The sequence below is a fragment of the Stigmatopora nigra genome, chromosome 18 (genome assembly GCF_051989575.1).
Source record: "Stigmatopora nigra isolate UIUO_SnigA chromosome 18, RoL_Snig_1.1, whole genome shotgun sequence".
NCBI lineage: Eukaryota > Metazoa > Chordata > Actinopteri > Syngnathiformes > Syngnathidae > Stigmatopora > Stigmatopora nigra.
Genome location: NC_135525.1, coordinates 11,624,745 through 11,652,717, shown reverse-complemented (window position 1 = coordinate 11,652,717; position 27,973 = coordinate 11,624,745). Strand labels below are relative to the sequence as shown.

At 47.3% G+C, this 27,973-nt stretch overlaps 3 protein-coding genes, 1 long non-coding RNA gene and 7 other non-coding genes across 13 annotated transcripts in view; 2 read left to right on the top strand and 9 right to left on the bottom strand.

Moving 5' to 3' along the window:
* Positions 1 to 15: 15 nt before the first annotated feature.
* Positions 16 to 7,820, bottom strand: rhbdf1b (rhomboid 5 homolog 1b (Drosophila)). The gene is made up of 19 exons (XM_077738406.1): positions 7,695 to 7,820; positions 5,568 to 5,674; positions 5,321 to 5,467; positions 4,148 to 4,376; positions 3,832 to 4,047; positions 3,619 to 3,744; positions 3,403 to 3,545; positions 3,106 to 3,330; positions 2,920 to 3,031; positions 2,756 to 2,830; positions 2,468 to 2,629; positions 2,306 to 2,406; positions 2,179 to 2,242; positions 1,997 to 2,091; positions 1,759 to 1,834; positions 1,437 to 1,537; positions 1,080 to 1,233; positions 766 to 989; positions 16 to 691 (listed from the first exon to the last, which is right to left on the bottom strand). The coding sequence occupies exons 1-19, from the start codon at positions 7,704 to 7,706 to the stop codon at positions 496 to 498; spliced, it is 2,565 nt and encodes an 854-aa protein (XP_077594532.1). The 5' UTR covers positions 7,707 to 7,820; the 3' UTR covers positions 16 to 495.
* LOC144211299 (uncharacterized) lies at positions 4,256 to 21,972 on the top strand. Of its 3 annotated transcripts, none has more exons than XR_013329571.1 (5): positions 4,256 to 4,917; positions 10,620 to 10,794; positions 16,915 to 17,039; positions 19,349 to 19,477; positions 20,897 to 21,972. It is a non-coding gene; the product is annotated as an uncharacterized LOC144211299 (long non-coding RNA). The 3 variants fall into 3 exon arrangements; XR_013329572.1 differs by lacking the exon at positions 4,256 to 4,917 and adding an exon at positions 9,044 to 9,175; XR_013329573.1 differs by lacking the exons at positions 4,256 to 4,917; positions 10,620 to 10,794 and adding an exon at positions 15,229 to 15,426.
* Positions 5,864 to 5,958, bottom strand: trnai-uau (transfer RNA isoleucine (anticodon UAU)). The gene is made up of 2 exons: positions 5,921 to 5,958; positions 5,864 to 5,899 (listed from the first exon to the last, which is right to left on the bottom strand). It is a non-coding gene; the product is annotated as a tRNA-Ile (tRNA).
* trnai-uau (transfer RNA isoleucine (anticodon UAU)) lies at positions 6,149 to 6,243 on the bottom strand. Its single transcript has 2 exons — positions 6,206 to 6,243; positions 6,149 to 6,184 (listed from the first exon to the last, which is right to left on the bottom strand). It is a non-coding gene; the product is annotated as a tRNA-Ile (tRNA).
* trnai-uau (transfer RNA isoleucine (anticodon UAU)) lies at positions 6,489 to 6,583 on the bottom strand. The gene is made up of 2 exons: positions 6,546 to 6,583; positions 6,489 to 6,524 (listed from the first exon to the last, which is right to left on the bottom strand). It is a non-coding gene; the product is annotated as a tRNA-Ile (tRNA).
* On the bottom strand, positions 6,805 to 6,899 carry trnai-uau (transfer RNA isoleucine (anticodon UAU)). Its single transcript has 2 exons — positions 6,862 to 6,899; positions 6,805 to 6,840 (listed from the first exon to the last, which is right to left on the bottom strand). It is a non-coding gene; the product is annotated as a tRNA-Ile (tRNA).
* Positions 7,151 to 7,245, bottom strand: trnai-uau (transfer RNA isoleucine (anticodon UAU)). The gene is made up of 2 exons: positions 7,208 to 7,245; positions 7,151 to 7,186 (listed from the first exon to the last, which is right to left on the bottom strand). It is a non-coding gene; the product is annotated as a tRNA-Ile (tRNA).
* Positions 7,469 to 7,563, bottom strand: trnai-uau (transfer RNA isoleucine (anticodon UAU)). The gene is made up of 2 exons: positions 7,526 to 7,563; positions 7,469 to 7,504 (listed from the first exon to the last, which is right to left on the bottom strand). It is a non-coding gene; the product is annotated as a tRNA-Ile (tRNA).
* Positions 8,388 to 8,477, bottom strand: trnai-uau (transfer RNA isoleucine (anticodon UAU)). The gene is given in 2 exon segments: positions 8,388 to 8,423; positions 8,440 to 8,477. It is a non-coding gene; the product is annotated as a tRNA-Ile (tRNA).
* foxj1b (forkhead box J1b) overlaps positions 19,774 to 27,973 on the bottom strand; it is a 24,073-nt gene continuing 15,873 nt past the window's right edge. The window contains exons 3-5 of the mRNA XM_077738398.1: positions 23,029 to 23,175; positions 22,328 to 22,948; positions 19,774 to 21,740 (exon numbers count right to left, since the gene is read on the bottom strand). Of these exons, the coding sequence (XP_077594524.1) occupies positions 20,961 to 21,740; positions 22,328 to 22,930 (1,383 nt within the window). The 5' untranslated portion in view covers positions 22,931 to 22,948; positions 23,029 to 23,175 and the 3' untranslated portion in view covers positions 19,774 to 20,960. The remainder of the gene's footprint in view (positions 21,741 to 22,327; positions 22,949 to 23,028; positions 23,176 to 27,973) is intronic.
* The window catches only part of ubald1a (UBA-like domain containing 1a), a 9,727-nt gene continuing 7,312 nt past the window's right edge, over positions 25,559 to 27,973 (top strand). Inside the window, exons 1-2 of the mRNA XM_077738399.1 lie at positions 25,559 to 25,983; positions 26,458 to 26,520. Coding sequence (XP_077594525.1) covers positions 25,876 to 25,983; positions 26,458 to 26,520 — 171 coding nt within the window. The 5' untranslated portion in view covers positions 25,559 to 25,875. The remainder of the gene's footprint in view (positions 25,984 to 26,457; positions 26,521 to 27,973) is intronic.

The following is a 27,973-nucleotide window of genomic DNA, read 5'->3' as shown; positions in this document are numbered from 1 at the left end:
AGATGAAGTTAGTAGCCAATTTTTTTGATTTTATTTGACAGCCATTCTCCGGCGCGCTAATGCCTAGCGCCACGCCACAAATGTCCACAGTGAGCTTGCTAATCCACATAAAGCAGAAATAGTCTTTGCTTTTTGGTCCTTTTGCTGACGAGCTCTTTGCAGATAACGTTTCGGCGACGCCGCTATCTGCACAAACCGCTGGTGGCGACCAATGGGCGTGAGACGCTCGCCCGGCCTGATACAGCTGGCCACCTGACGTTAATGAGCGCACATCGGGCTTTATCAAATATCCGCACGCCGTGAGTCACGGGTTCTGGTGCCAATATTTTCCCCGACGTAGTCAAATGATGGCTTCCATCTTCAAAGTCCAAACCAAAAGAAAAGGACTAAAAGAGAAATGTTCAATCCCCGTCCAAAACTGTTTACAAATAAAAGTGCTTTAGTTGCATTCAGTACTTTGGCCTTCCCCGTAGACTGGTTTTTGGGCCATGTGGGTCAAAGCAGGTTGGCGTTGAGGTCGTACTTGTCGCAAAACTTGTCCGTGAGGGGGACGCAGGTTAGATACTCGCACCAGTCGCACTTGACGGGATAAACGTAGAAGAGGACGGCTAGAGAAGACAGCAATGCCGCAAAAACCAGTAGAAATACGCAAATCTGGATCCTCTTGCGGTACAAGTCGGAGCGGCCGAAACTGAAGAAGAAGAAGATTGAAAATGACTGAAATTGGAAGATGGATTTGGATCACGATGACGGCGTTCCACCTACCTGATGTAAGGCAGGAAGGCAAAGGAGAGGAAGAAGCCCGAGACGAAACCGCAAATGTGGGCAAAGTTGTCGATCCAGGGCAGCAGACCGAAGGAGAAGAAGAAGACGGAGATGGCCAGCAGCTTCCCCAACGCTCGCCAGGGCCTCTCCAGGATCTGCCAACTCTGGAAGAGTTCCACGAAGAGGCAGGCCAGGATGCCGAAGTGACTCCCGGCGGGACCCACCTAGCCGTGCCACCACGTCGGTCGGGGTAACGTTGACGTTGACGACGGCGTTTTTGGGGACAGCCGCCCGCCGGAACTGGAGACGGGTACCTCGGCTCTGTAGGGCAGGAAGATGGCCGAGGCCAGGTTCCCCGTCACGCCGCTCAGGACGTAGATGATGGAGATCCGTAGCCAGCCCGCCAACTTCTCCACGTCTCGTAGCACCGTCATTTGGAATAGTACCGAAACCAGGCAATGGAGGATCCTGCGAACGGGTGGAAAAAAACGTCCAAAATCAAATATATGGATCCATCAAATTCAGTTCTTGGATCAACATTTGAGTTTGACAACCACTCCTCCATTGTGTTAATAGTTGCTAATCCTTTTTTCCTATATAGCTGAGTACAAATATCTCTCTATATTCTATATCTAGTATCTAAATATGATTAAATGAGTGAGTTATTGGACCCAGCATGAAGAAAGAGGGACAGCCACAGTCGGGAGAACTGGTCCGGGACCTCTGGGTTGAGGAAAGGCAGCAGGCCGCACACGTCGTCCATGCACGCCACCTAGCGGAAAAAATGGAGCACTACTCGTCACCACCAGACCAGATAGATTGAAAAACTCATTGGAAATCTCCAGTTTGAGGTCCAGTAGATGGACAAACGTTTCTGTCTCATGATTCTAGCTAATTATGGTTACTATGGAAACCAAGGTAGCACTTTTCTCTCCATGCACGTTCGAGCTAGCATTTTTGAAAGGGCAAAGGTCAAATGGTGGACTCTCCTACCTGTGAGCAGAGAGTGGCTTCTTCGTGGAAATAGCCGTGCATGAAGTCGCAGTATTCCCTGGATGTGATTTCACATCTAGAAAAGAAATAAGCAAGGGATTGCCATCAAAACAGCATAAGAAGTCTCAAAATGGCGATTCCGCTGAGTCATTGTACCACAATTTTTGGACTACAAATGGACAGAGCTTTGAACAAAGACAATTATAATGGAGATGAGAAGATTGTAACTAGTTCTCACCGTCCTTTGGTCCCAATGCAGCAGGGCCGCCCCGTGATGGTGCAGTCGATGTGGGGGAGGTTGGTGTGGTTGGCAAAGCTGTAGCGCGTGCAAACCTGCAAACAACACTTTTAGCTTGCAAAATTGTATCCCATCGCACGTTGAACTTGGACACCTTTTGCTATTGTTAGCTTTGGACTCACCGGCCACTCGGTGATGTCTTCGGGCCACTCGTGAGGGGGAACGGAGGCGGGTTCCTGACAAATTCTACAAAATGGACCCTCTCGCTCATCACCTATGGGATTTCAACTCGGATTCCGGAGACTTTACCTGGGATCCTGATGGCAGACGGCACCGAACCGTCGTGGTTGTCCTTTGAGATACGGAGTGCTGGGGTGCTGAGGCCATTTGACCCAAAGTGCCAAGGTGGTCTAAGAGAAGAGGGATGAGCCCGGGGTTGATAGGACTTCTCGGAGGCCGGAACGTACTCACCGAGCACTCCTCTCGCAACGTCTGCAAACATCCCGAGCGATCGTTCCTGACGCAGCAGCCGGACTCTCGCTCTTTGGACTTTTTCTCCCGGGCCAGCTTGTGGATCTCGCCGTCCTGACGCATGCAAGGAGAGAATTTGGCTCCCAGGTGGATGAGCGCCTCCTTGGTGCACAAAACAAAAAGAGAAACCACTTTGCTGCTCACCATTGCCGCGTTTCTTCTTAGTCCCCATGATGTCATGTCATGCAATAGTTTGTACTGTCATAGAATAGAAGTAATTGTACTTACTGAGCTGGGACCAATCCAGAAATTTTGTTGTTGTACAAATTTAACATTTTCATAGACGCCCCTGTTCCTCAACACCTAAAAACGGGCAATTGAAGAAAAAAAAAACAAAGACTATGACTAGCCATTTTCCTTTGGAAAAAACGACCCCAGCATTTCTACTCAACTGAATCCACCGTCTCATGTTGCGAAAAGCCCACCGGAGCGATCCCGTAGATGGTGACCGCCAGGACGGTAATGAGGAAATGGACAAATGTGATCCAGTAGCTGAAGAAAGGCCTGGCGACCACAAGAGCAAGGAAACCCGTCACCGTATTGTATTTATTGGCACTTGCAGTGCTTCCAAAGTCAACCTGTGATCATCCATATCTTCAATCTGCCTCTTGACAAAACTGCTGATGCGCTTTCGGTACGTGCGGTTGGTCAGACGGCCGACGATGCCCAGCCCGTAAGGCCTCTTGTCTCGCGCCAGCAGCTTCTTGACGGGCACGGCGATGCGTCTCCCGCGCCGCAGACTCGCCGCTTGGGGTCGGAAAAGCGAGCCGTCTTTAGCTTTTCGCCATCCTCGCTCTAACGGCCTGGATGCAATAGAAATATTAATCATGCTACAATATTCAACTTTTCAACGTCTAGTTTGGCCACAGACTCACAGCATGAGGTGACTCCTCTCCAGCTCCTCCCTGTCCAGCGCCCCTCCAGCGAGTTCGCCGTCTTCCCCCCGCCGGCACGCCGCCTCCGAGGCCGTCTCGAAAACCTCGTCGGCGAAGCTGGAGAACTCATCCGGCAGACCGTCCTGCGGCGCCACAGTCAGAAAAGTGGCGCTTTTTCAAGCTAAATTTTCCTTTTGGTAGGCGGAGAGCGCTCACTCCGGCAAAGAAGGACGTGTCCAGCTCGTCCGGGAAGTCCACCGTGTCGTCTTCATAGAAACCGGGAGGCAAGAAACTCTGCCGGCGACATTGCCCGCTGACCACGCTTTGGCCCAACGAGCGGCCCTGCAGACATCCATCGAGGGGAGATGATTGGTTGCTCTCTCCAATGGCAAACTGTGACTTGACCTAAACTTTATTGACAAAAATCACCTTCATCAGAGCAGCGGCAGCTTTCAGGCTCATCACAGCCACCGAGTCCCGTTTCCGTCGCCGTGGCAACCTGCCCAGGGCCGAGCGGGAACTGGAAAAGGAGCAGAGGGAGGCCGCGCCGGGGTTGCCGAAGGTCGCCGTCGCCGCCGCCACGCACGGGCCGTCCAGTTCTTCCGTCGTGCGAAAGGCACGACCGCGAGCCAAAGGGTCAACGATCTGTTTATTCAAAAAATGTATATATTCACCACGCGCCATATTGGAAACAACTGTTGAAAGAACTTATTTCACGCCCGCCACAGTCCATCAAAAGACCTACCCGCTGCACGCCATAGCTGTAGGGGCCAGGGCGGCCAGTTGAGAGGTAGAGTGGCGGAGGAGGGCTCTCGGCACTACCGCCACCGCCAGCCAGGGAAAAGTGGTCTTGGTCCCCGGTCACCCGAGTCTTGAGCCCCCCATAGAGATGACCGCAGTGTTGCAGGCTCCTCCTCCTCCATTTCTGGCCGCCGTCGCCGTCCTTGCTCACGCCGAACCAGTCGGCCGTGCCCCTGGGAACCCAAAAAAAAAAAAAGTTTTCTGGTGTGACTCATCACTTGAAATAAAGAAAACAAAGAGTCCCTCCACGGCTGAGATGTTTACAGAAAAGTGCACTCAAGTGATAAAGCATCATGGCCATCTGGAGATGCCTCACAGAGCCCAAATACCTTGACGCTCCCTCCGTATTCCTTCCTAACAACGCACACAAATGCTATGCCGCTATGCCGCCAACAAGCGCCAACAAGTAGACACGTGGCCAATTCCGGATCAAAAAGTCCCCACTCACCTGTTGAGCGTGCCCCAATAGGCGTCCCGTCGGCGACTCATCGGCCCAAAATCAAATCGAGAAAATATAAAGTTAATACCACCCCATTTGGCAAAAAAAATGTTCCTAACCGCTCTGTTCTTATTGTTTTTTCAGCAGAAAATGTGTCGGCAGCTGGAAAATCCTCCTCCTATTCCGCCATAAATGGAATAAAGTTGCCGGGAAAAGCGCCCGGGCGTCCCCGTTCCTCATCCAAATCCACTTCCTGGGAAGCCAAAGTCAATGAGGTGAGCGCACGGGTCGAGGGGAAGTTTATCTGTGTCAACGTAAGCGGGACTCCGGAACGCCGCAGAGGGAGGAATCGTGCACATTAGCGAGGGTGGAGGGTGTGGATCCCGTCTTGCCCGGACACGACACACACACACGGGAACACGTGTACGCATACAAACACACTCCTACTTGTACGGTGACTTAGTCAGAAAAAAATGTCAAACTGAAAACAGTTACTCTGCTTAATGGCATACATAGTAGTTTCTGTTCAAATCCGGTTTACACCCACATTGCAAAATTGTGCGGTTTCTGTTCGTAATTGTAAAAATCTAAGATTTTTTTTTTAAACGAGAAACTGCTCCAGCACCCCCTTCACAAAAGCTACATTGGCTGCTAACCCTCCCACGTGAACCGAATTACCTGAAAATCTGTTTGGGTATGGACGAGCGACGACGAGTGAGGATTTTGGGGATGCAGGATTGCCTTCGGGCGCCCGACGTCCTCCTGAGGCGGCGTGGGCCTTTTGGCGGAATTGTGTGGACTCGCTCAAAGTGCACTTTTTTCTGGCTGAGGAGAAAAGAGAAAAAAATTAGAGCTATTGGAATTGGATTTTGGTAGAATTGAGCCTACTACTAGAGAAAAGGAGTTCTAAAATGATGTCATTAACCCCTTGAAAGTGGCATAGGACGCGGGTCTCTCCAGAGGAGGTCCCGCCAAGGGCACGGAAATTTGTAAGGCTCCCGCCATGCTGACACTGCGCTGGCGTTTTGCCGGCTGCAACACAGACAGTAAATAAGTCCACTTCACATATTTACATATACTGTATATAATATAAACCTAGGGATAGTCCCATCTCATTTAAGTAGATGATGGGATTTAGCAGTTTTATCCCTCCTCCCTGCTGGATCCCGATGAGTGCCTGCTTCGGCCATGAGCTGAGCACCACTAAAAACAATAGAAAATTGCTCCAGGTGAGGCTCGAACTCACAACCTCGGCATTTCTCTCGCCGGATACTGCCTTATAAGTACCGTGCGCTGACCGATTGCGCCACTGGAGCTTGACATTTAGTTTCTTTAACCATCTCAAAACATCTAGTCAGATTGTGCGTTTTGTCTTTTTAGGTGTATGAGTGGTAGGGTGCATCTTGGCCAGAGGAAGAACTTTTTTTGCATGCCTTTATGATCTATTTGCTCAGGTGAGTGCCATGACCTGAGCACCACTTGAGCCTCACTTAAAACAAAACACTTTGCTCCAGGTGAGGCTTGAACTCACAACCTCGGCATGCCTCATGGCAGATACTGCCTTATAAGTACCGCGCGCTGACCGATTGTGCCACTGGAGCTGGATATTTTATTCTATGGGCCATCTGAAAACATCTGGTCAGATTGTGCATGTTGTCTTTTCACATCTATGAGTGGTAGGGTGCATCTTGGCCAGAGGAAGAACATTTTTTGCATGCCTTTGACAAGACCATTCATCTGATGTATTTAGTCAGGTGGATAATGAGAAGCTCCAGTTTTACTGGTGATGGTTCTTGGTGAGTGCCTGCTTCAGCCACACTTGAGCAGCACTCAAAACAAAAGAAATTGCTCCAGGTGAGGCTCGAACTCACAACCTCGGCATGCCTCATACCGAATACTGTCTTATAAGTACCGCGCGCTGACCGATTGCGCCACTGGAGCTCCATGTTCCAGTCCTTTAACCATCTCAAAGCATCTAGTCTGATTGTGTGTGGTGTCTTTATACGTCTATGAGTGGTAGGGTGCATCTGGGCCAGAGGAAGAACATTTTTTACATGCTTTTATGATCTATTTGCTCAGGTGCATAATGGGAAGCTCCAGTTTTACTGGTGATGGTTCTTGATGAGTGCCATGACCTGAGCACCACTGAAAACAAAAGCTCGTGCTCCAGGTGAGGCTCGAACTCACAACCTCGGCATTTCTCTCGCTGAATACTGCCTTATAAGTACCGCGCGCTGACCAATTGTGCCACTGGAGCTCCATGCGCCATCTTTTTAACCATCTCAAGACATCTATGTCCTTTCAAATGGATTTGACATCTTGTGGTTGGATGGAGGGTGCATCCGGGCCAGAGAAAGAACTTTATTTTAAAACTCATTTGATGTCTTTGACAGCATGAGTTGTCCCATCTATTTAAAGGGAATTTACAGTTTTATCCCTCCTCCCTGGTGGATCCTGATGAGTGCCTGCTTCAGCCATGTTTTGAGCAGCCCTTAAAACAAAACACTTTGCTCCAGGTGAGGCTCGAACTCACAACCTCGGCATTCCTCGTGGCAGATACTGCCTTATAAGTACCGCGCGCTGACCGATTGTGCCACTGGAGCTGGGTATTTGATCTATGGACCATCTGAAAACATCTGGTCTGATTGTGCATGTTGTCTTTTCACATCTCTGAGTGGTAGGGTGCATCTTGGCCAGAGGAAGAACTTTTTTTGCATGTCTTTGACAGCACAAATCATCTGATCTATTCAGTCAGGTGGATAATGAGAAGTTCTTGATGAGTGCCTGTCTCAACCATGTCCTGAGTACCACTTAAAACAAAAAAAATGCTCCAGGTGAGGCTCGAACTCACAACCTCGGCATTTCTCTCACCAGATACTGCCTTATAAGTACCGTGCGCTGACCGATTGCGCCACTGGAGCTCGATATTTTGATCTTTGGACCATTTTAAATTGTCAATATCAACTCAACTCGTTCAGATTATGACAGAACCTTTCAGAACTATGTCATTTCTCAACGTATTTTTAAAAATATATATATAAATCAGACTTACTGGAAGAGCCATGGTGGTCTGTAATCTTGGTGTCCTCTGAAAAAAAATCCTTCCTTGTCTATTGTTGTTCCACGGGCTTTCCCTTTTTTTGTCTCCATCTGTGGTTGGATTTTCATGACGGGCAGATTAGAGGACGTAATCCGGGTGGCCCACATCACATGCTCGTTGCCATGTGTGTGTTTGATAAGTCATTGACACGGTAGATGATTGTACTTTCCAGTGGAACAAAAACAAGCTTTTCTCATGCTTATGTCTCAGGTTTTCTTGTTTGTTTTTGTTTATAACTTTTACCTACACTTTATTCTCCTAAAATGATGCAGGTACATAATTATTATTTTTTCCTGTGCAGGAATATCATGTTAAACACGTTAAACCATTGTTATCCAGCGCATGAAGATGCTTTTTATTCTGGGTTTGGGTGTAAAACCACAATACGCCGCTAGGTGGTAGTCGTGCTCCATCAGTTCACAGCCAATGTCACTAAACATCTTTTTGTGTATATGTGCCTGTGCATATTCACGCATTGTGCTTTTTTCTTCTAAATTTCGAGAAATTTCACCATTTCTATACTTAAATATTTTTCAGACGCTTATTTATACTACGAGGTATTGCATTTCCCTTTAAACAGCTAGACAATTGTTTAAAATATTTAGCAGTAGTCATTCAAATTCAAAGGAAAATAAAAATAAAGAATGCTCCAGGTGAGGCTTGAACTCACAACCTCAGCATAGCTTAGTTACTGTTTTATAAGTACTGCGCGCTGACCAATTGCGCCACTGGAGCACATTTATGAGACACAAACAACATGTTTATGTGAGAAAAATGCTTTAAAAAAAACAGTGCCAGTGGCAACAGGAAGACAGCGATGCGGTTTGACCTTTGCTGACTTTTTAAAACAAGCGCAGATCTCAATCGATAACCTGAGAATGTATCACCCACTAAAGTTTGTGCTTGAGTGTGTGAATGTTTGGATTATTGATCATCCTGTAGCGGGGGTGATGGAATGATTAAAAAAAAGTGGAAGATGAATGAAGCAAAATGGAGCAGAAAGGGCAGGCTGGGATCTTTTATTTAAAAAAAGAGAGTTTGGTGTTCATAAAGTCTGAAATGTGTGCGGTAGAAAAGGCCAGGAGGTTAAAAAAAATGCTCACAGAAATTTGGTTAAACTGCAAATCGAAATAGATATTGAGTGTTATTTTCTGAGTAAGGGGATATTTTCTAAATTTCTAGTTTTCTATCCCTTCCCTGCCTGAAAAATACAGTTTTTTGTTGTCTTGGTGGCCCTTGGTTGATTATTTTTCTTCTTTAACCCTGCAATACCAAGAATGACCACTAGGAAGCATCAAAAGACCAAATGTCAGTACAGCCTTCACAACAACAAACGACTTTGTACAGAAGTTCATATCGGAGCACGAATGGTGGAGTAAATGAGTGCCATTGACGGCACTGGACGTCCATTTCACCCTCTTTGAGCCTCCCAGGTAAACAAATTGGACGTCTAGTGCCAAATATATCCACTAAATAACATTAGCATTTTTTTCGAGTGGAGAATTTTGGTCTGGTGGAAAAAAGGGTATGAATCTGTGAGCTCTTTTGCAAGGCATTCTTGGCCTATACTGAATCCCCTGAATTGGTGTAGGCTGCACGTCTTTGTTGGCGCCCGCTATTGTCGGCCTAGCTTACGCCACACGCGGTTGCGCCCGAATTCATGAATTGTGGTGCGTAAATGAGTGGGCCTGCCTGCTAAGTATCATCCATTGGGGCTAAAGAGTGGCCACGAGAGGCCGAGCGCCACAAACGCTCATTTGCATCACAATCTTCTGGTAAGGCTTGAGAAACTCAATTAACCAGGCCAGAGTTTTCTTGCCGCCACATCTTCTTTTGCCTACGCCAAATCAAAAAAAAAATAGAAGGATGAAGACCTTTGCTTCCGTCTCGCCAACGTTATTGATTGTCCAAACGCTCGACATTTTGCTTGATGTGCTTATTTGAGGGCTTTATCTGGACTCTCCCCATGGACTGGGAAACAACAACACACACACAAGCAGGCCATCATGGCTCATTTTCAGACAACACACACACACAATGTACGTAAACATATTCATTCATTTTAAACAGGGCTTATCCAAGAAAGGCTTTAGATATTAAAATAATGTTATTCTCCCTCTACACTATAGTGACGCTAATGCTATCTCCGAGCTCATCCACGAGCATCAAACGAGATCCTCCATCCGTCATTGCGTTTCTTCTCCTCGGTCCCGTGGAAAAAGCACGCGGAAACTCACGTCGGATAGCCAGAAAATGGAAAGTTGTCCCTGAAAGGGGAGCCTGTCAGCTGGCCAACAGGTGGTCGCTGACAGACCCTCACACACACACACACACACACACACGCTTTCTTTTTATCAGGCTCCTTCACCTGATGGCCGCCGTGTGTGTGTGTGTGGGTGTATTGGGGGTGGAGGAGGGGCATGGGGCGATGGGGGATGCCTGCTATGCACCTGTCTGAAGATCCCTTCCGTGCCCAGCTCGATGGAGAGTAATCTTAGAGGGCTTTTTGGAGAGAAAAAAAACAAAACCCGGTCGTGGACACCATCTGGAATGATGACTTTAGTCTCTTCCACATTTGCAATTGTCAGGCGACATGTTTTTGCTGACTTTCTCCATTCATATTTGAAGCGTGGGGCTCTAAACCTTTCATATTTTTTGTCTTTGTTTAGATGACTAAACATTTAGTTTAAAAAAAATAAGGCAACATTTTAACTGTGATTATCGGGACGATACGACTCGAATATAATAAGACGTTACGGACTTTCTTGGTGAGATGGATGGCATGTAAACTTTTGAAATCCCACCCGGTGGGATGCTTTCCTCGAACAAACTGACAAGACTGACGGCACGTCTTATGTTGATCCTATTGTCTCCCAGGGACAACTTTGATTCCGACGTTTGGTTTCGTCGAGCTCCAGCTGGTGGCCAAAGGGTCACCGGAGATGTGGAAAGGAAAGCAGAGGCCATTGTCGGGCCAGTTCGGGCCAGTCCGGGCCTGCCCGGGTCGCGATGTGACACAACTAACAAAGAAGAGGGAGGAGCGGTAAACAAGGTAATGCTTTAAGTTTGTCTTTCAATTCCAGCAAAAGGTGACGACCTTGACCTTTTGTTGACACATTTGCTTTGATTGTGTTCCATTTTAAGCTTATATTTGGATATCTTTTTTAGTTGAAATGCTAATAAGGGGTCATAAGAGTCCTGTAATGTATATTTTAGGTGGCTTCCTATTTATTCAGAGGCATTTTCAGGTTATTAGCGGGTGAACTGCTCTTCTAGCGCACTTCCTGCTCACGTCAGTTCACTTCCTTGCTAAATGACCACTCAAAATGGATTGGACGCCTGGCGCCGTCACCTCCAATCCGTTCATCATAACGCTTGACAAAATAGTCAACATTTTTACGCTGTTGCTAATCACCGTATGCATCAAGAGTCATCTCATTAAAAACAATCACGATTAAAGCGCCAATAGCATCAATGCTAAGTTAAGCTAAACTCCATATATGAATTGACAGGTTATCCGGAAGCCATATGCTCCCACTAAAAGAGCCACATAAGGCTCCTGAGCCACTGGTTCTCTACCCCTGATCTAGCCAATCATAAATATGTTGAAGGGGATTAAGTCCCAATCAATAGCCGCCACTTTCCTCCTTCTTGCCGCCGCATTATCGCCAAATATCCACAAACGCTCGCCTCGTTGACACGACACACACACACGTACACACACACACGTACACACACACATGTGAAGAGCAGGACTTTATCTCCAAGTGTCCCCCACCTGCGTCAATAATGGTGGGATGCAAGTCTTCCTCCAGATAAGCCCGGTGGGCCGGTGGCCTCTTTGTTTTGTCTCCTTGAATGAGGGCGGCCATAAACAAAGGGCGTAAGTAATTGTGGCCGTATCGTGTATCGCCGCGTTTGCGCCACCGTCGCTCGCCCCGCCGTCGCTCGCCCCGCTCGTTTGTCTTGGTCACAATTAGCCGCCCGGGCCGCTCTTTTCAATTGTTGCGGGCAAGTCGGGGCTTGCGCCTCTCGCCCTCCCGGGGTCTGACAACCATCAAAGACAAACCAATGACGGATTTTTTTTCGGAGAAAGCCACTCTTACGACCGATCGTGACCTTAACTTGTTTGATGGCCAACCTAGGAGACTAAAAAGGGGGGGGGGGGGCTAACATGTCATCACTCTTTGAATTCCGAGCAAAGAAAGACAAAAATAGGATGAAGAGAATAGTGCACGGGTGTCCAAGTGGTGGCCCGCGGGCCAAATGTGGCCCACCGCGTCATTTTGTGCGGCCCGAGAAAGTCAATCACTTTCTCTTTTAGGATCAAATTCAAATGAAGAGTATGTATATGTCCATTAAATTTCCCTATTTTCCCCCTTTTAAATTAACAATTGTCATTTTTAATCATTTTTTCAGTGTTTTTAGGTCAAAAATATATTAGAAAATCTAAAATAAACATTGTTTTATATCTATAAAAAATGGAATATTCAAGGCTTTTAATCCAGTTCCTTTTAACCATTTATATTAAAATAAAAATCTAAATATCTAAAAAAAATCTTCAGACCAAAACTGAAACGCCAAACACGTTTTTCCGCTTTAACGGACCCCCGCCAGTCATCGACGGTGGTCCGAGGTCTGCGCGCCCCGTCTCTTATTGTCATGGTAAAGCGCCGTCGTGCTGGAATGAATGCGGGACGGGCGGGCCCACGTAAAAAAAAAAAACCCAAGAAAGGGCGCCGGATGCCACCTTTACGAGGCCGTCTTGACCAGCGGCGGCTCCAAATGCACTTCTGTAATCGTGAAAATACTCAGAAATACAAATTCTGCCTGAAAATAACATACATTATTGTTTATTTTTGAAATTGAAGCCAGATTTGTGATTTTCTTTGTTATTTATCCTCATGCTCTACGTTTATTGGTTTACTCATCGTCCCCCATTGACAGCACGGGGCGTCCAATCCATTTGAGTGAGTCAACAGTCGAGTCTTTTGTTGTTGTTGTTGTTGTGATCAAGTAGAAAATGGTCTTTGATGGAAAAGTGATTAAACGGGTCCTCGCGCCATAGCAAGAAGCTAAGAAGGCTACTTCTAAATATGAGTCGATCAGGCGCAAAATAACAACGGCGCATTTATCATCCGAAGGGGTTAAAAAGCGTCGGTCCGCCCGATAATCCTCCGCCGTCAAAAGCCCTTCAAAAAGACGTGACGTGTGTCAGGTAATCAGGAAAAGATTCAAGTGGGCCTGAGAGTCAAAGTGTGTGTCACTGCATGTGTATGTGTGTCTACGTGTGTCTACGTGTGTCTACTTGTGTGTGTGTGTCTATGTCTATGTGTGTGTGTGTGTGCACCCACGCCTTGTAGACATTAGCGGATGAGCAAAAAAAAAAGGGAGGAGAATAAACACAGCCTCTTTTTTTCCCTCTTATTGGACCACCTCCGCTCGCCACTTGCTTCTTCGCTTACTTCCTGTCATTCTTCCTTTTAATGGTCTAAGTCAAAGTGTGTCAAAGTGGCGGCCCAGGGGCCAAATCTGGCCCGCGGCCTCATTTTGTGTGGCCCGGGAAAGTCAATCATGAGTGGCGACTTTCTGTTTAAGGATCAAATTTAATCTAAATATGATATCTAAAAAAAATCAAGTTGACGTTAAAGCGGCCCGTGGACCAACAACACCCTTGTCCTCTTGTCTTTTGTTGCCAAAGTCGGCCATGTTGGATCAGGTTTCCCTTCCCCGCAATTGATTGACACGTCATTCCCTTTGGAAAAACACATCACGTCATGCTCAAAAAATTTCACTTCTTTCTTTCACTGTTGTTTTTTTGAGAAAAACAGAAGAAGCAAAAAAGAGCCAGTTGGCTCTTGGCAATACTTTCCCTCATAAAGCTCAGTGACGTCAATCTTTGGAGGCTTTATTTGTCCTTCTTCTTTCAGTTAAACGTGGATTTGCGTCTTCTAAAAAGTCCGACACAATAAGAACAAAAAGGAATGCCTCTTTTCTGGAGCTTTTGTGGCCCCTGGCCGGGCGCGACCGTTTCAACGTGGACGTTATGCTATGCTACGCTAAGCCAACGTGGAGCAATTAGCATTCTGGCTGTAGCGCACGGGCCACGGCGGCGGCGGCTGGGCACAACAACAACAACAACAAAGGGGGGGGGGGGGGGGTGTCACAATGGTCCGCCAGACGAGCGCGTCCTTCCAGGAGGAATGTGGCGAAGCGTACGTCTGCCCGCATCAGTCGGCCCTCAATAGAGATTGGCCAGGAACGCGTAAAGTGCCACCGCGGGAGTCAAATTGTAAAATGCTGCTTCTCTTCTTAGTAAAATGCCTCTTCTCTTCTCCCCTAGCTTTTATGGCGCCGCTCTTAAACGTGAAAGGGGGAAAATAGCAAGGAGGCCTAAACCGATTTCGGCCAAAGGCCCAGCGCCATTTGCATTTTACTGGGCTCCGTTTCAAGATGTTTACGAAAACAACCGAGAATTGAGTTTGGATCTAAACTCAAGTTAAACTGGACCTCGTTTGAAATGGTATTTCAAAATACACATTTCTATGTATCTTTCTTTTTCTCGATACTGTTTCCATAGCCATATTTTTTTCATTATATATATCAAGGGACCATTTTAGATATATTTACTTTTTTTTTAATAAAAGGATTGAAATAGCTGGATTAAAAGCCCGGAATATTCCAGGGAATTTAATATACATCTCTACTCTTCATTTGAATTTGATCCTAAAACAGAAAGTCATGATTGACTTTCCCGGGCCGCACAAAATGATGCGCTGGGCCACATTTGGCCCCCGGACCGCCACTTGGACACCAGTTAACAGCTTTTCAGCTAAGTATAGCCTAAAAAATAACTTAGCAGGCTTTCAGTGGTCAGAGAAAAAAATATTTTGTAAACCAAACTAACATCAAAATAACAAAATAGTCAACAAGTAATTTGTATTGACTATAAAACTCTTATCTTCAATCTTGTTAATGATGTTTTTCCATATTTAAATGCTCACTGTTAAGCAGGCCCTTTTTTTCTGTCCTATTGCACTTTTTTTCCCAACGGAAGGCATCTGACGGCGTCGTTCTCCCGTGGCTAATTTGACTCTCTTCCCTCTCCGGCCCGACCCGCTCTTTTCCTCGTTACGCCACATAGCGCTTATTTCTCGTCGTTTTTTTTTTTTAAATGAGGTGGGAGCCGCTGGACTCCGCCCCCTTTGCCGTGATGCTGATGCTTACTTTACCTGTCAGAGGCGGGCGGGGTGGGTGTGGTCTCTGAAGGCCTCATCACTTTTAATTAACCCCTGGTGGGGGAGCCAGAAAGGGGAGGGCGGGGAAAAAAGCCAACCAGGTGGAATTTCTGCTTGTCATCAGAGGGTGGCGTGCCTGAAAAAATGGGAATCCATGCAGGAAGAAAAGGAAACTAGATGTCAAAACGCCATTGTGTTTTAAAGGCTAACTTTGGTAGCGTTGTCACATTTCATGCTATATTGACATTTTCCAGCATCTCACGTCCTTTTCTTGATTTGACACGTTGAATAACTTAACGTTTTTGTGGGGAGGAATCAGAGGGCGCTTTCAGGGTGTCATTTTCACACGGCAGACACAAATACGTATCCATTATTGAAGGGTGATGGAGAGGCGGCAGATAAAACAGATAAGGTGTCCCGCCACTGTTGCCCTGCTGTAATTAGAGGTGACTTCCTGATTTTGCTGTCCACAGAACTAGCATGCTAGGCTAGCTAGTCCAACACTCTATGTCGCTATGTCCTTTCTTTGCCCTGAGATTGGCCAGCTACTACTAGTACCCGTCATTAGCTGGGATGGGCTCCAGCACCCTCGTGAGGAAAAGCAGAAATGAAGACTGTGTAAAATGAGCAAATGTGTGGAATTTAGCATCTTGGAGTGACGCCATTGTGTGCTTGGAATTGTTGTGAGGAACCAAATGCACATCTGCATCAATCCTGTCTTTTGCTGTTTTTATTCGGGGGTGTGTGGGTGGGGTGCAGTAGGGTGTTGGGTGCTATGTGCTTTGCTGTCTAGCTAGCTCCCCTGGTGAGCCAAATGCTTCAGCGCTTCACAAAGCAAATGGCAGCTAATCAAATAAGGGCCCTCGGCAGTGTGCAGACATTGGAAGATGAATGGAAGAACGTTGTGGAAGTCTGTGTGTGTATGTTGTGTGTGTAATGTGTGTGCGTGCGTGCGTGTGAGGGGGCGATGGAGGCAATCCAGTGACTCGAAGAGCTCTTGGATAATTCACGGGGGTGGAAGGATACACACCTGCACAAGCTGTCATCTTTGTCGCTCACTTCACTCCATTGTGTTGCCTTAGTCCCTTCATTTGTTTTGAAGAGTGCTAGCGGGGGTGCTGGAGCACAATTGGGGCAAACTACATGCTATTATCTGGCCACTCAGACAGAAAGCGTCGTCACAATTGTCCAAAACGTATCTTGAGTGAGCATTTTTCAGCTAGCACGACAAAAAGAACCCCCCGAGGAGAACGGCACTTTCAAAATACGGATGACATTTCAATCTGCGCTCTCACAATAAATTGAACTCTAGAAATTCCTTCCCTTGATGAAATCAGATTGCAAATGAAGCCAACTGGCCAAAGACTGAATGACCAAAAGAAACACTGAAACTTGGAGGTCACTTGAGGAGAGCAACTTTACAAGCGTACTCCATCACCAGCCAGGACGGCCGCGGTCAAAAGAAGCTCCTCCTACCGAGTTTCTGCTTCTTTGGCTCCAGACACGGCCGCCCGTCCTCGGCCCGTGGCTCCGCCCGCCGTGTATCGGCGTATTTGTCGGTGGCGGCGGCAGCTGCGCGCCCTCCGAGCGTCGGGCCTTGGGCTCCGCGCGACGGGCAGACGGCGGACAGGAATGTCTTTCAGTGGCCGATTGATGCGTGCCAAGCTGTGTACACAAGCCAGAAGCAGCCATATATTCTGGAACCCGCAGGCCCAATTATTCGAGGTGTTGTTTATGTGGAAAGTCAACAACAACAACAGAAAAAGTTACAAACGACAGAGAATTCCGGGCTTAATTTTTTCATCTGTATATTACAGAAACCAATTTTTCATGTTATAGCCACTCTAGCACTCGTTGATATTTCCCGTTTATTTTCTTTTAAATCTCTATTTCTCTTATTTATCAATGCTTAACTCGTGCGTTTTTTTTGACAGCCCAAGACATCCAATCCATTTGATGTGTGAATGAGCCAAAGTGTACAAGTGCTCCATTTTTGAGGGTGGTGTGCATCGCTGGCGGCCATCTTGGCTCTGTTTCCAAAATGCCACAACAACTACTGGTAAGTGGATCAATCTAGGGCTATTTTGATGGTTGAAGGGTCGTTGTCTGCCACCGTTGGTTCATTCGCTACCAAAGGATTGGACGTCCACTCGCCATAAAGTAAATCTGACGAGAAAGGTGGATATTGTGAATCCACGTATAAGACGGGCTGATTTGAACTATCGGCAAAAGCATCTCGAACGGCAGAAGGCTAAATCCCAACTAAGCCTTTTTTAGTCTTATAGACCACGCCCCCGAAGAAGCGCCCCCCCCCCCCCCCGCCCCCATCCCAACACACAGTGGTGGTCACTAATTGCCATCTGCGTGCAGTTTTGTTAGCGCTCATTTGCACACGTGGATTGTGGTGCTGGCTATGAATCAAATTAGCACATCAAAACAGAGAGCAAATCTGGGAGCTTTTTATTGACAAACTAGAAATCCACACTTCATTAAGCAATGCTAAATTCAGAGACATGACCCCCACATAGACCCCCCCTGCCGCCCCCCCCCCCCCACCTTTTGCTGAAAAGCCGTGTATGGCCTATCTAGCGTTGAGTGCTACTCTTCACTCTAATTAGCCGCTTCTTGTTGTCTGTAAACACGAACACGTGCACATTTGTTCCGTTTGGGGCTAATAAAAGCCCACGTGACTCATCACGTCCAGCTCCGTTTTACAAATAAGCTTATTTGGGGTGGGGTGGGGCCCTCCGGGGCCCTAGCCCTTATACATATCTACATCTCCAAGCTAATCTGACCATAAAACTAGTAGTAGCGACACAGCGCTAAAATGTACTTTCCCATTTTGTGGATTCAAAACAATTCAAAAGTAGCTACTTTTGGTCATTAATATCAAATGTATTATTCTAATAATATTTGCTCATTTAAAATAAGCATATACTGTGTTTGAAATTATTATTAAATAATCATTATTGCATTTTAAAATAGCTTTTTATTGTTATGAATACATGCAGGGCTAGTTTTTGCTATGGGCAATGTGGGCGAGCATTCAGGGCGCAATGTATTAGGGGGTGCATGATTTTTTTTCCTTATCTATTAAAGTCATACACACTCAAAAAAACCCACATGGTTAATATGGGTGGTCTCCTCATTAGCATTAGCATTAGCTTTACAAAGTGCCCAAAGCTTGTTTAAAAGGGCATTTTTTTTGTTTGGTGGCAAAACGGGGAGGGGCCAACCAAGCGCCCAATGTCATTCCAGTCTTTTCCTTTATTAATATGTGATGAGTGCTGGGAAACCAGAGCTGGAAGACAATTTCCCACAGCTTAAGGTTACCTCGCGCGCCATGAATAAAATAAAATAAAAAAACAACAGGCCCTTTTCAAGTGCTTCGTTGGGGAAATGTCCTTTATCGCCGCATATCTACCATTTCTTTCCCTCCCCGGCCGTCCCTCCTTGTTTGGTGCCACAATGAAAAGTGCCATTAGCACGGGACCGCCCCCCCATTGGGTGTCTTATCTGCTCCTCCCCCTGAATGGCGCTGTGGCTATCCCCAATAAATCGGGAATTGAAGCCTCTGTCAACACGTCGGCCAACACCAGTCTTTGCTTCTTTCGCCGAGCTGGCCCAGCCGCCCTGTTTACGCCGGACTCTAATCAGGCGCGGCCCAGAGGGTGCCGTGACGCCAATAAATGAGCGGACCTTGCTTGCGACGTTAGGCTAACTGGCTGTTTGCTAGCGATCCGTGTTGGATGCCAGATTTTTTTGCATTCTCTTTTGAATGGAAAGCCATTCTATCAGGGATTGGTCGCGGATAAAAAAGATTTTTTTTACCCAACGCCATACATTTTTCCTGCCCTTTCTCCACCTTTTACACACACACACACAGATACACACACACACACATATGCACACTATGTTCTAAGCCATTGGCAACAAACAGCGCTAACCCAGTTTGGTTCTCCTTTTTTTTCTCCCCGGCAAAGTCCGCGTGCTGGGCCGTCCCGTCCCCTCATCCGTCGGCCCGTGTGAATAGAACCGCGGGGCTCCGGCACCACCCAGATAGCGTTACCTGGGCCCCGTGCCAACACATTAGCGAGCAATCAAACGTAAATATTCCCACTTTGGAATCAAAACGGACCACGCCGTCCATCCCAACGCCGATCCGACCGGAGCGGTTTCCCGCTGTTTGGAGGAATCCGAATAATTCGAGCTCTCCCGGCCACCGCCGGTCGTTTCAATTAAAAAGAGATTTGGGGTGGAAAAGCGCATTTTATGAGGAGAGGCGCCCGCTTTGGATTAGTCTCGCGCCCATATAGCTGTTACAATGTGGCTTTTGGGAATAACACTGTGCAATATGTGCTCTTGCAGATCTCAGATCCTACCGTGGGAAGCCCTGGCCAAGATGGCCGCCTAGCATCTTCATTCCTCTGACCCAGAAGGCCTCTCTTAGTTTTATGGCTGCTTCAACTGGGTTGGACGTCTAGCGCCGTCAACGAGGTAAGCGAATGATACTCACGCGGGAAGGATGGAAAATATGTTTACGTTTTAAAGAAAATTATTTTGATTAGCACTATTACTGAGCATAAAGTGCAGTGATAATAGCAGTCAGGCCCCATAATGGCGGCGCACGTATTTCAGTTACCAGTTTTACCTCACATTTTTTTTGTTTTCAGTTAGGTCTGAGAGCCACTTTTAACTTTCAAAACTTTAATTTTATTTATTTATTTTTTGTGACAATGCGACATCACCGTCCTATTATGGTCTGTTACGTGACAGGCAAGGACACTAGTGCGTTGGGTATCTATCATTCTTTAATGGACAAATGCAGGGATTGCATGGAGGCACGCTTGCATGTTCAAATCGCTCTTTTTTAAAAAAGTACAAAGAAAATCATGGAGATGAAATCAAAAGAATCACTTACTCAGATACATTCTTCATCTGGCCTTCCGCCATCTTAATCATTCCATTAAAAATTCAGAGGACGACGTTGAATGAAAAGAAAAGACAAAAACTCGGCGACCAGAATAAGAAACCAACAAAAAAAGACCAATGACTGCATATTTTTTTATCAAAAGAATTTGGCCATATATAATCAACAAGTTCAGTTAAGGTTTATGTACAACCCAAAAAAAGTCCACTGTTGCAAATCTAGTAAAGCTCAATGGACTTTCTACTAACGGGATATCGTTTCTGCCAAAACCAATTCTGATGCCATTTTTCTAAGATGAATCAATCCATCCCTTGCGATGAATAAACCTGAGATGAGTAGTGGTTTGCCATTTTCAAAAAACAAGGCAAAAAATGACGTAAAAAACTTTTGGGAGGCCATTTTTCAGGAGTGAGTCACATATCAACATGACTCAAGACTACATTTCCCACAATCCCTTGCGTCTAGGTCATCCGGACACACCAAAACGACCAATTTGCCTCTTCTGCTCAAATTTGAGCACCGTATGCCCCGCCCCTCATTTTCATGCAGAATTTCCTCCAATTTGCAAAATCAGTCGCGGCCACAAATGAAGAGAAATCATAGCGTCCGTCAAAGTGCATCATGTTCCAGTGAAAAACAATTGTCTTTTCCTTTCATGCCTTTTTTTGATGTAGAGTGGCCAATAAATGCCATCCCGTTTCATACTGCACTGAATATATTCCTACGTATGTACAAATAATTTCCCACGTGTGACATGATCTCTACTTAAAGTATCTGCATCATTCCATATTACACAGCATAGATGATTTTGAGATGTTTTCCTGCACCCATATTCCAAAAAAAGAAAGAAAAAAAGCCAGTCAAATGCTAACGTAGCAAAATCTTCTTATTGGCGTGTTTGGTCCAGCCCCAAAATGGCCGCTACGGTCCACCTGGCCTTTGTTTTTGCCCTTTTTGACCCGGACTTTCGACGTCTGTTCCCTCAGGGCGAGATTTCGTCGGAGGATTTAAAAAAAAAGGTGGCTTTGCTCCCGCGGGAACTGGACGCCATCACAGGTAAGCGTCCACGCGTTCCCACGGTTGCATCTCCACGAAGAAACCCTCGTAGAGGCCGAAGCTCTGATCCAGAGTGGGCGGGACAACCCGCGCTTCCTCCTCCCAGGACAGCGCCCCCTCTGGCCGATCGTGAAACAGCGAGGACGGCTCGTCCAGACCCTGCAGCGGATGGAGAGCGCGCGGGAGCGGCGGAAAGGTCGCCGCTTGGACGCCGCCCGCGTCCAGGTACTGGTAGGATGGGTCCGGATGCTGTCCGGCTCCCGGGAGGTCCCCCGCCGTGCACCAGTGGGCCTGCGGCCGCCCCGGCGTGCCACCGCCGCCGACCTCCATCTCGCAGCTCAGCGAGTTCAACGCGGCGTTGATGTCCAGATCCTCGAAGTTGCTGCAGTTCCAGTTGAGGACGTCGTCGAAAATGGACGTCAAGTCGAAATCCCCCCGCGGCTCCTCCGCCCTGGGGGCCTCCGTGGCCAGGAGTGGGGACTCGCCAGCCTCGCCTTGACCCTTGGCGGCCGTGGGCTTCCTCTTGGCGCCTGCCTGTTGTTGAGGGCGGGCGGCCTGAGGGGCGGGGCTAGCGTGGAGTAATTTGCCCGGTCTGTGAACGCCGGCGCCACCGTAGCCGTTGGCCGACATCCGCCTTCGTTTGAAGATGCCGTCGACGAACATGTCGGCGTACTGAGGGTCGATCTGCCAGAAGCCGCCTTTGCCCGGCTCGTCCTTCTGTCTGGGAACCTTCTTGAAGCACTTGTTGAGGGACAGATTGTGGCGGATGGAGTTCTGCAAGAGGACAACGAGGAGGAAACCTGTCAGGTAACGAACTTTCCCGGGAGGACATTTGACATCAAATTCTGGTTATTTTAGATGCTGTTTTACATGTTAGCTTGCTGTGGTATTCCGTGGCGAGACCACATTTTTCCGAATACTCAATTACTGCTTAATGTAAAGCGCTTGCAAGTACCGCTATTTGTATTGGCAAAACACTAGTCTTCAGTTAAACATTTTTGCTTCATTTGCTCTTTTTTAATTTAAAAGCAAGTTTTTTTTAAATGATTGGCAGGTCAAAGAACGACATGCAGTAGCACAAAAAAGGGCACGTGTCGTGTTGTTGTTTGTGTAGGGAAGCAAATGCACCTAATGAGGCTTTCAGGGAAGCTTGGCGGCGGGCGCGCTATCAAAACATGATCAGCTGTGCTGGGCTGATATCTCTCAGGAGCCCTCATTAGCAAACACGCTCCAGTGCTTTCTCCGCCCGTCATTGATAACGCAAAGGTAAATCATCAACTTGCGTCGACGGCCTCGTTCGTTCGCCCTGGTTTATCCCGACTCAGATCATCAATAATACAAGATCGGTGGGTCTCGGTTACCTGCCAGCTGGGCTCCGCGTGGCGGTAGTAGCAGAAGTTGTCGGTGATCCAGTTGTAGATGGTGGACAGAGTCACTTTGGGCTGCTTGCTGGCCCGCATGGCCATGCAAATCAGCGAGGCGTACGAGTACGGCGGTTTCACTTTGGGCTCGCTCTTGTAGTCCACCTCCGCCGGGGGGGCGGACGAGCGATAGGCGCCGCCCTGGCCCAACCGACCCGCTTGACCCGACACCGCCGGCGTTCCGTCACTACCGGAGGTGACCGGGCTGCCCAGACGCAACGGCATCCCGGTGGCCGCCGTGTCCCCGGCTGGGGGGCTGGAGGGGGACTCCCCGCCCCCCCTGGGGAAGCGTTTGAAAAACAGCTGCTGATGGCAGGACGGGGGGAAGGAAGACGACGACGACGACGGAGACGAGGAGCGCCGCCCGTGGCCGCCTCGCTCCGGGTCGGCGTTGACGATGGAGAAATTTTGCAGCCAGTGGAGGCTAGTCAGGCTGTCGTCCAGGGGTGCCGAGTCGGGGGCCTCCCCGTCGCTCGCCGGGTGCGCCGTCCACCATTTCTCCTTAAACTTGTTGGCGTTGTCTGGGCTGCTCAGGACCGGCATGGTGCTAGTGGTGCTTTCCTAAACCAAAAAAAATGGATACTTGTGGATTAAAAACTGGAAGTAGCAACATATTGGTCGAAAAATCCATTTTTCCTTACCTTGGAGCTCTTCTAAAAGCGGGGGATGAAGTAGGTGCACCTGTTGCAGGCCGTCCTGCCTCTTCAAGGGCTCAAGTGGCGCATCAGCTCCGTGCGCAACAAGTGCAGGGGGGCCGGGGGAGGGGGGCTTAGTTTTTTTCCTTCGCTCTAGATGAGAAAGAGGGCGAGGAAAAAGGGAAAAACAAAAAAAAGGCCAATTAGATAGATCCTCGGTTAGCCACCACCCACTCGGTGGATGCTGCGTGTCGCTTGTGCGAAGATGCCGAGCGGGATGGCGCAATAAGACGCGCGTATAGTGCCGAGAGAAAGACGGCCCACCGTCCGTCTTTCCGTCCCTTTAAGTGACTGCGGGGAGCTGTGATTGGCTGGCCGGCTCGGCTTCTCTCGCCCTCTTCTTCGCCCTCCTCGCCCTTCCTTTGCTCTCCTGGCTTCCCTCGGCCTCTTCTTTCAAATAAGTCCATTTCCATTTCACCTCGCCGCTTTTAAAGGCGTTGAAATTTGAGACGCGCGCCACACGTCGCGCTACGAGATACTTTGAATACAATGAAAGCCCGAAACCGCCGATACAAACGGCTTTTGGGACACGCACGGAGTTCGAAAAGGGAGGGGGGGCTTTTGGGGGGGATTATTTCCTAGTAGCAATAGTGATGGGTGGTGGCAAAGGTATTCGGGTTGCCTAACAAGTACTGTTTTATAGGCCCATTGACTACTTGAGTCATTAAAAACCAACTATTGTCTTCTTTCTAATCGATTTATTAGTCATTGTATTTCCAGAAATGAGATTTTCATAATGCAAATGTCTACGACGTTCATTTAGAAAAAGAAACCAATTGAATAACACAAAAATACACACTGGGTATATTATTTTACTCGTTGAATGCCAATATATTGAAATCGTCACACTACTAAGTACAGTTGTGTGGAACAGTACGTTAATATTCCATCCAATTCTATTTCAACCTTGTGCGTCTTTGTTATATCCGAGGAAACACTCCCACCTATGTGACATTATTCGCATTACATTTACTCTGAGCTTTGAGACAAACCAGGCCTGCCTGATTTGTGGACTTGGAGGCAATACAATTATGTATTCCCTATTTTCTCAACCTAAACATGAACACGTTTTTTTGGAGGGTTCGAGTGCTCGAGTGTAAAAACGTCTATGTATTGACACGCCAAGAATGCGCATACATGCCTGTTTATGTCAAGCCAGCTGTCGCATCCCGTCAAGGAAGCTTGATTTTAGCAATGTTTCCGGGTTTGTTCAAGTCCTCTTTTAACAAAGGCCCGACTCGGTGAGACATGCAAATGTTTGAACAGCTGAGCTTATTGTTGCCGGCCGGGCCTCTACCAGCAAGCACCAGGAACTGAGTGGATAGCACGCTGATCAAATGCGTCCTTAGTTTAAAACACTAGTTATGAAAAATGCCATCTTAGTTCCTCATTCGACATATTGAATTCATGCTAAAACGGTGATAGCATTAGGCTGAGAAAATATAGGCCATTTCCATGTGCTTTTGTGCATGTTATCGTTGCAAGTCAACCCATTTAGTCTAGTGTTGGTTATATTAAAGTTATGCACAGTAGGAAGTTATTGTTGTACTTTTTATATTTGAATAGTTTACCATTTCAGTTTGCTTGTTTATACTCGGCCAATAGTACTCAAAAATATGGGTGCTTGATTTAATGGCCCTGAATGAGTTGAAATTAGATTCTTCCTTCGCCCACCAGGGGTCCCATTTTCCCCACACTTTCCCTTCCCGTCTATGTGCTTCCTGATAACTAATGCTCCAAATGCCAAAAGACTCGGTCGTTGTCATTTTGTCCCAAACAATCGCTAGATATTTCATATACTTCTGACTATAATCCCTGAGAGTGCACAGATGCCAGTGCGCACTTTGACAAAGCAAGTAGTATTGCGGCGATTACGTAATGCTAGCGCCACTCCGTTACCGCATCCTGTTGTTCTTGTTTCACGTCGTATTACACAAATCACGCGTGATTTATTTCCTGTGCTGTATCATAACATATCGACGTCATTTCCTTCCCATCACCTGCAGTGTTACATATATGATTGGACTGTTACTGTCTTTTCCAAACGTTTTTTGGCAGATTACTTTTCCATACATGCACTTTATGTGTACCTGCTAACATTTTATTAGGTAGGGATTGAGGTTGAGGCGAGTATGATTTCGGTTGGGACCGAGTATTACGCATTAATCGGTTGTCCCGGAATTAACTCGGCGCAATGTAATTGGCGTCGGTGGATTTGTTTACCATATTTGGCAAGAGAGCGACCGAGCGAGTGGCGGAATTGGCCGAGAGGCTCCGTCATTCACAAAAGTCAGCCTTCCTGGAGCTTTACAAACAAAGCGAGTTCTCATGGGAGTTGTAGTCCAAAACAAAGCGTTCCCCAAATGGCTCGCGCGGTGATTTTGGAGACTAACGGCGGAGGGAATTTGGTTCTTGGGACTTTAGGGAGACATACAACGCTTGGGGTTGCAATTTTGACGACTTGTAGTGAGCTGGAGAGCCCAAACGCGACGTTATGAGACGACTAAAAGACTAACGTGATCCGGGGAGGCTCCATTTCCGCCTCCATTTCCCACGGACCTTGCCCTCACGCAATTGGCTGGGGGACCCGTCCATCACGCGAGGCCCCTCCCCTTCTCCCTCCTTCCAACCGCTCCTACAGTAAATATTTGTGTTTGCCAAGCAATCTGTAATGGTGGACGCGTGAAGGAGAGCCAGCGAGCGAAGGGGACGACGACTCGAGATCGCGACGAGGACGAGGAAAAAAAGGTGGAAAGTCCGCTTTAAGACTCGGGACACGGACATCCGTCGAAAATGGATGAACTTAAACATCAGGTGATGATTAACCAGTTCGTCCTGACGGCGGGTTGTGCGGCGGACCAAGCGAAGCAGCTCCTGCAAGCGGCACATTGGCAGTTCGAGGTTAGCCCCACTAAAAAAACATAATTTTAAAAAGCCATTCGGTAGGTAAATACAGCCTTCGACGAGGCCACACACGCACGCGGATGCATGCGGCTCGGTCTGTAGCTGCGGCTAGGTCTCCGGCTGTGGCTACAATTTGTTTGCTACGACAAGCTAACGTTAGCCGCGTGGTTCGCTCCAAAATTCAAACTTTTCAAGCCAATGCTCGCCAATAATCTGTTCGCGAAAATGGATTAACAAAACAATCACGAAAACAAGGCATATTTGGAACGAACTACTCCCGATCTAATTTTGGATTTATATCAATAATGTGTGTATCGATCCCAGCGACTAGCAAACGCCGGACCGGACATCGAATTGGGTTTCCGCTACTCGGCCTCCGATTGCGAAACATTCGCCTGCGGTTTTCACTTCCCTGCCTGTTCAAAACAAATGCATCAAATTATAACCTGTTCTCTTTTGTTTCTTTTCTAGACGGCGCTCAGTGCTTTTTTCCAAGAAACAAATATCCCATACGGCCATCATCATCATCAAATGGTTAGTAAAGATCGTTTCAATTCCTAATGTATCCGTTAAAAATAATCCCCAAGTATTCAGTTAAATCCTAGCTAGGGTAGGAGGATTGCACGAAGGGCGATAAGGACCTAACCGGGGGGGGGGGGGGGGGGGTTGCTTCGTGTTACTAACAATAACAAAGCACACGTCGGCCATGTTGCGAGCTTCCACAAATACTGTAAACACAGCCAGGCAGGCACGCTAACACACATAGCTTCTCAAATGAGTTAAACCAAGCAATTGTGCTTGTATTAGTGGAAAAAGGGGCCATTTTGTTTCTGGATGAGGAGGTTTGTTTCAGTGTGTTTCCTGGAAAAGAGGGCAGTGCCCGTGTCAATAGTCCTACTGTGCTTGTATTATGCCTCTCATATGCTTGCCAACCCCCTCCCTCACATGACACATCAGCAACCTTCAGGGGGGTCGACGACACATCATGGTGGGGTAAAGTGGAAGGTGTTGTTGAAACACTATCGCCTATTAGCACTTGGGAACTTGGAAACCAGAGGCGCTTGTGATTCTGTTAGCTGAACTCAACTTGACTCGTTGACGGCAAATACGACAAATCAAGTTTTCGTCGCACGGGGAACGTGATTTGATGAATTCGGGTGGCCCTCTCACTGGCAGTGCGATTAACGTCCCGTGTGTTGCTATGGCAACTTTGCTTCACCTACTTAATGGCCCTTTAATATCGTCGGGACAAGCTTCCCGTTTAAGGCCAGTGGTCCGTAGACTGTAACTGACGGAGGATTTAGTTGGCATCCTGTCATTCTTGCCAAACAAAGTGCGCGTGCGGGTGTGCTTAAGCACGCCATGTGGACACTTGATGGCATGTTTTGTACTGGGCATATTTTGCCATCCCTGTTCTGCTCCGTGCATTGAATGCAACACATTCACACCCTCCGAAAGCAACACCCCTTCTTTCTGTTACCGTACAGACTGTGCGTAGGCATGCAAGAAATTTATACTGCAATATATATATATATATATTCCCATACCTGGTCTCGTTGTTCTGTACAGAAAAAATACCCCCCAAATAAATGCTTAAGTCATCGTCCGCTAGAGATAAATTAGTGAATGCGTTTTGGTCTTGGGTAAAAAAAATCTTTTTAGGGCAGTGCGAGTTGCTGGCGGCCATTTTGCTTCAGGGAATTGGCAGTTGGAAAGAATACAAATCAGTATGTATTGTGTTTTCGCTTTGTAAAAACAAGTTCCACTTTAGCTGCGCGTTGTTTTTGAAGGTTTTTGAGGGTCTCCTAGTGTCTTCATAGGCGTTTTGGGATTTAAAAAAACAATTGTTCTTCCTGGAGCTCTTGCAACAAAATCACAGTTTCCATGACTTGTTCTCCTTGTGCGGCCCCAACCGACCGACAGTCATCTTTATGTAAGCAGAAATAAGGAAGTGGTCCAGCTGGATGAGTTCCACAGCTGCCCGGGA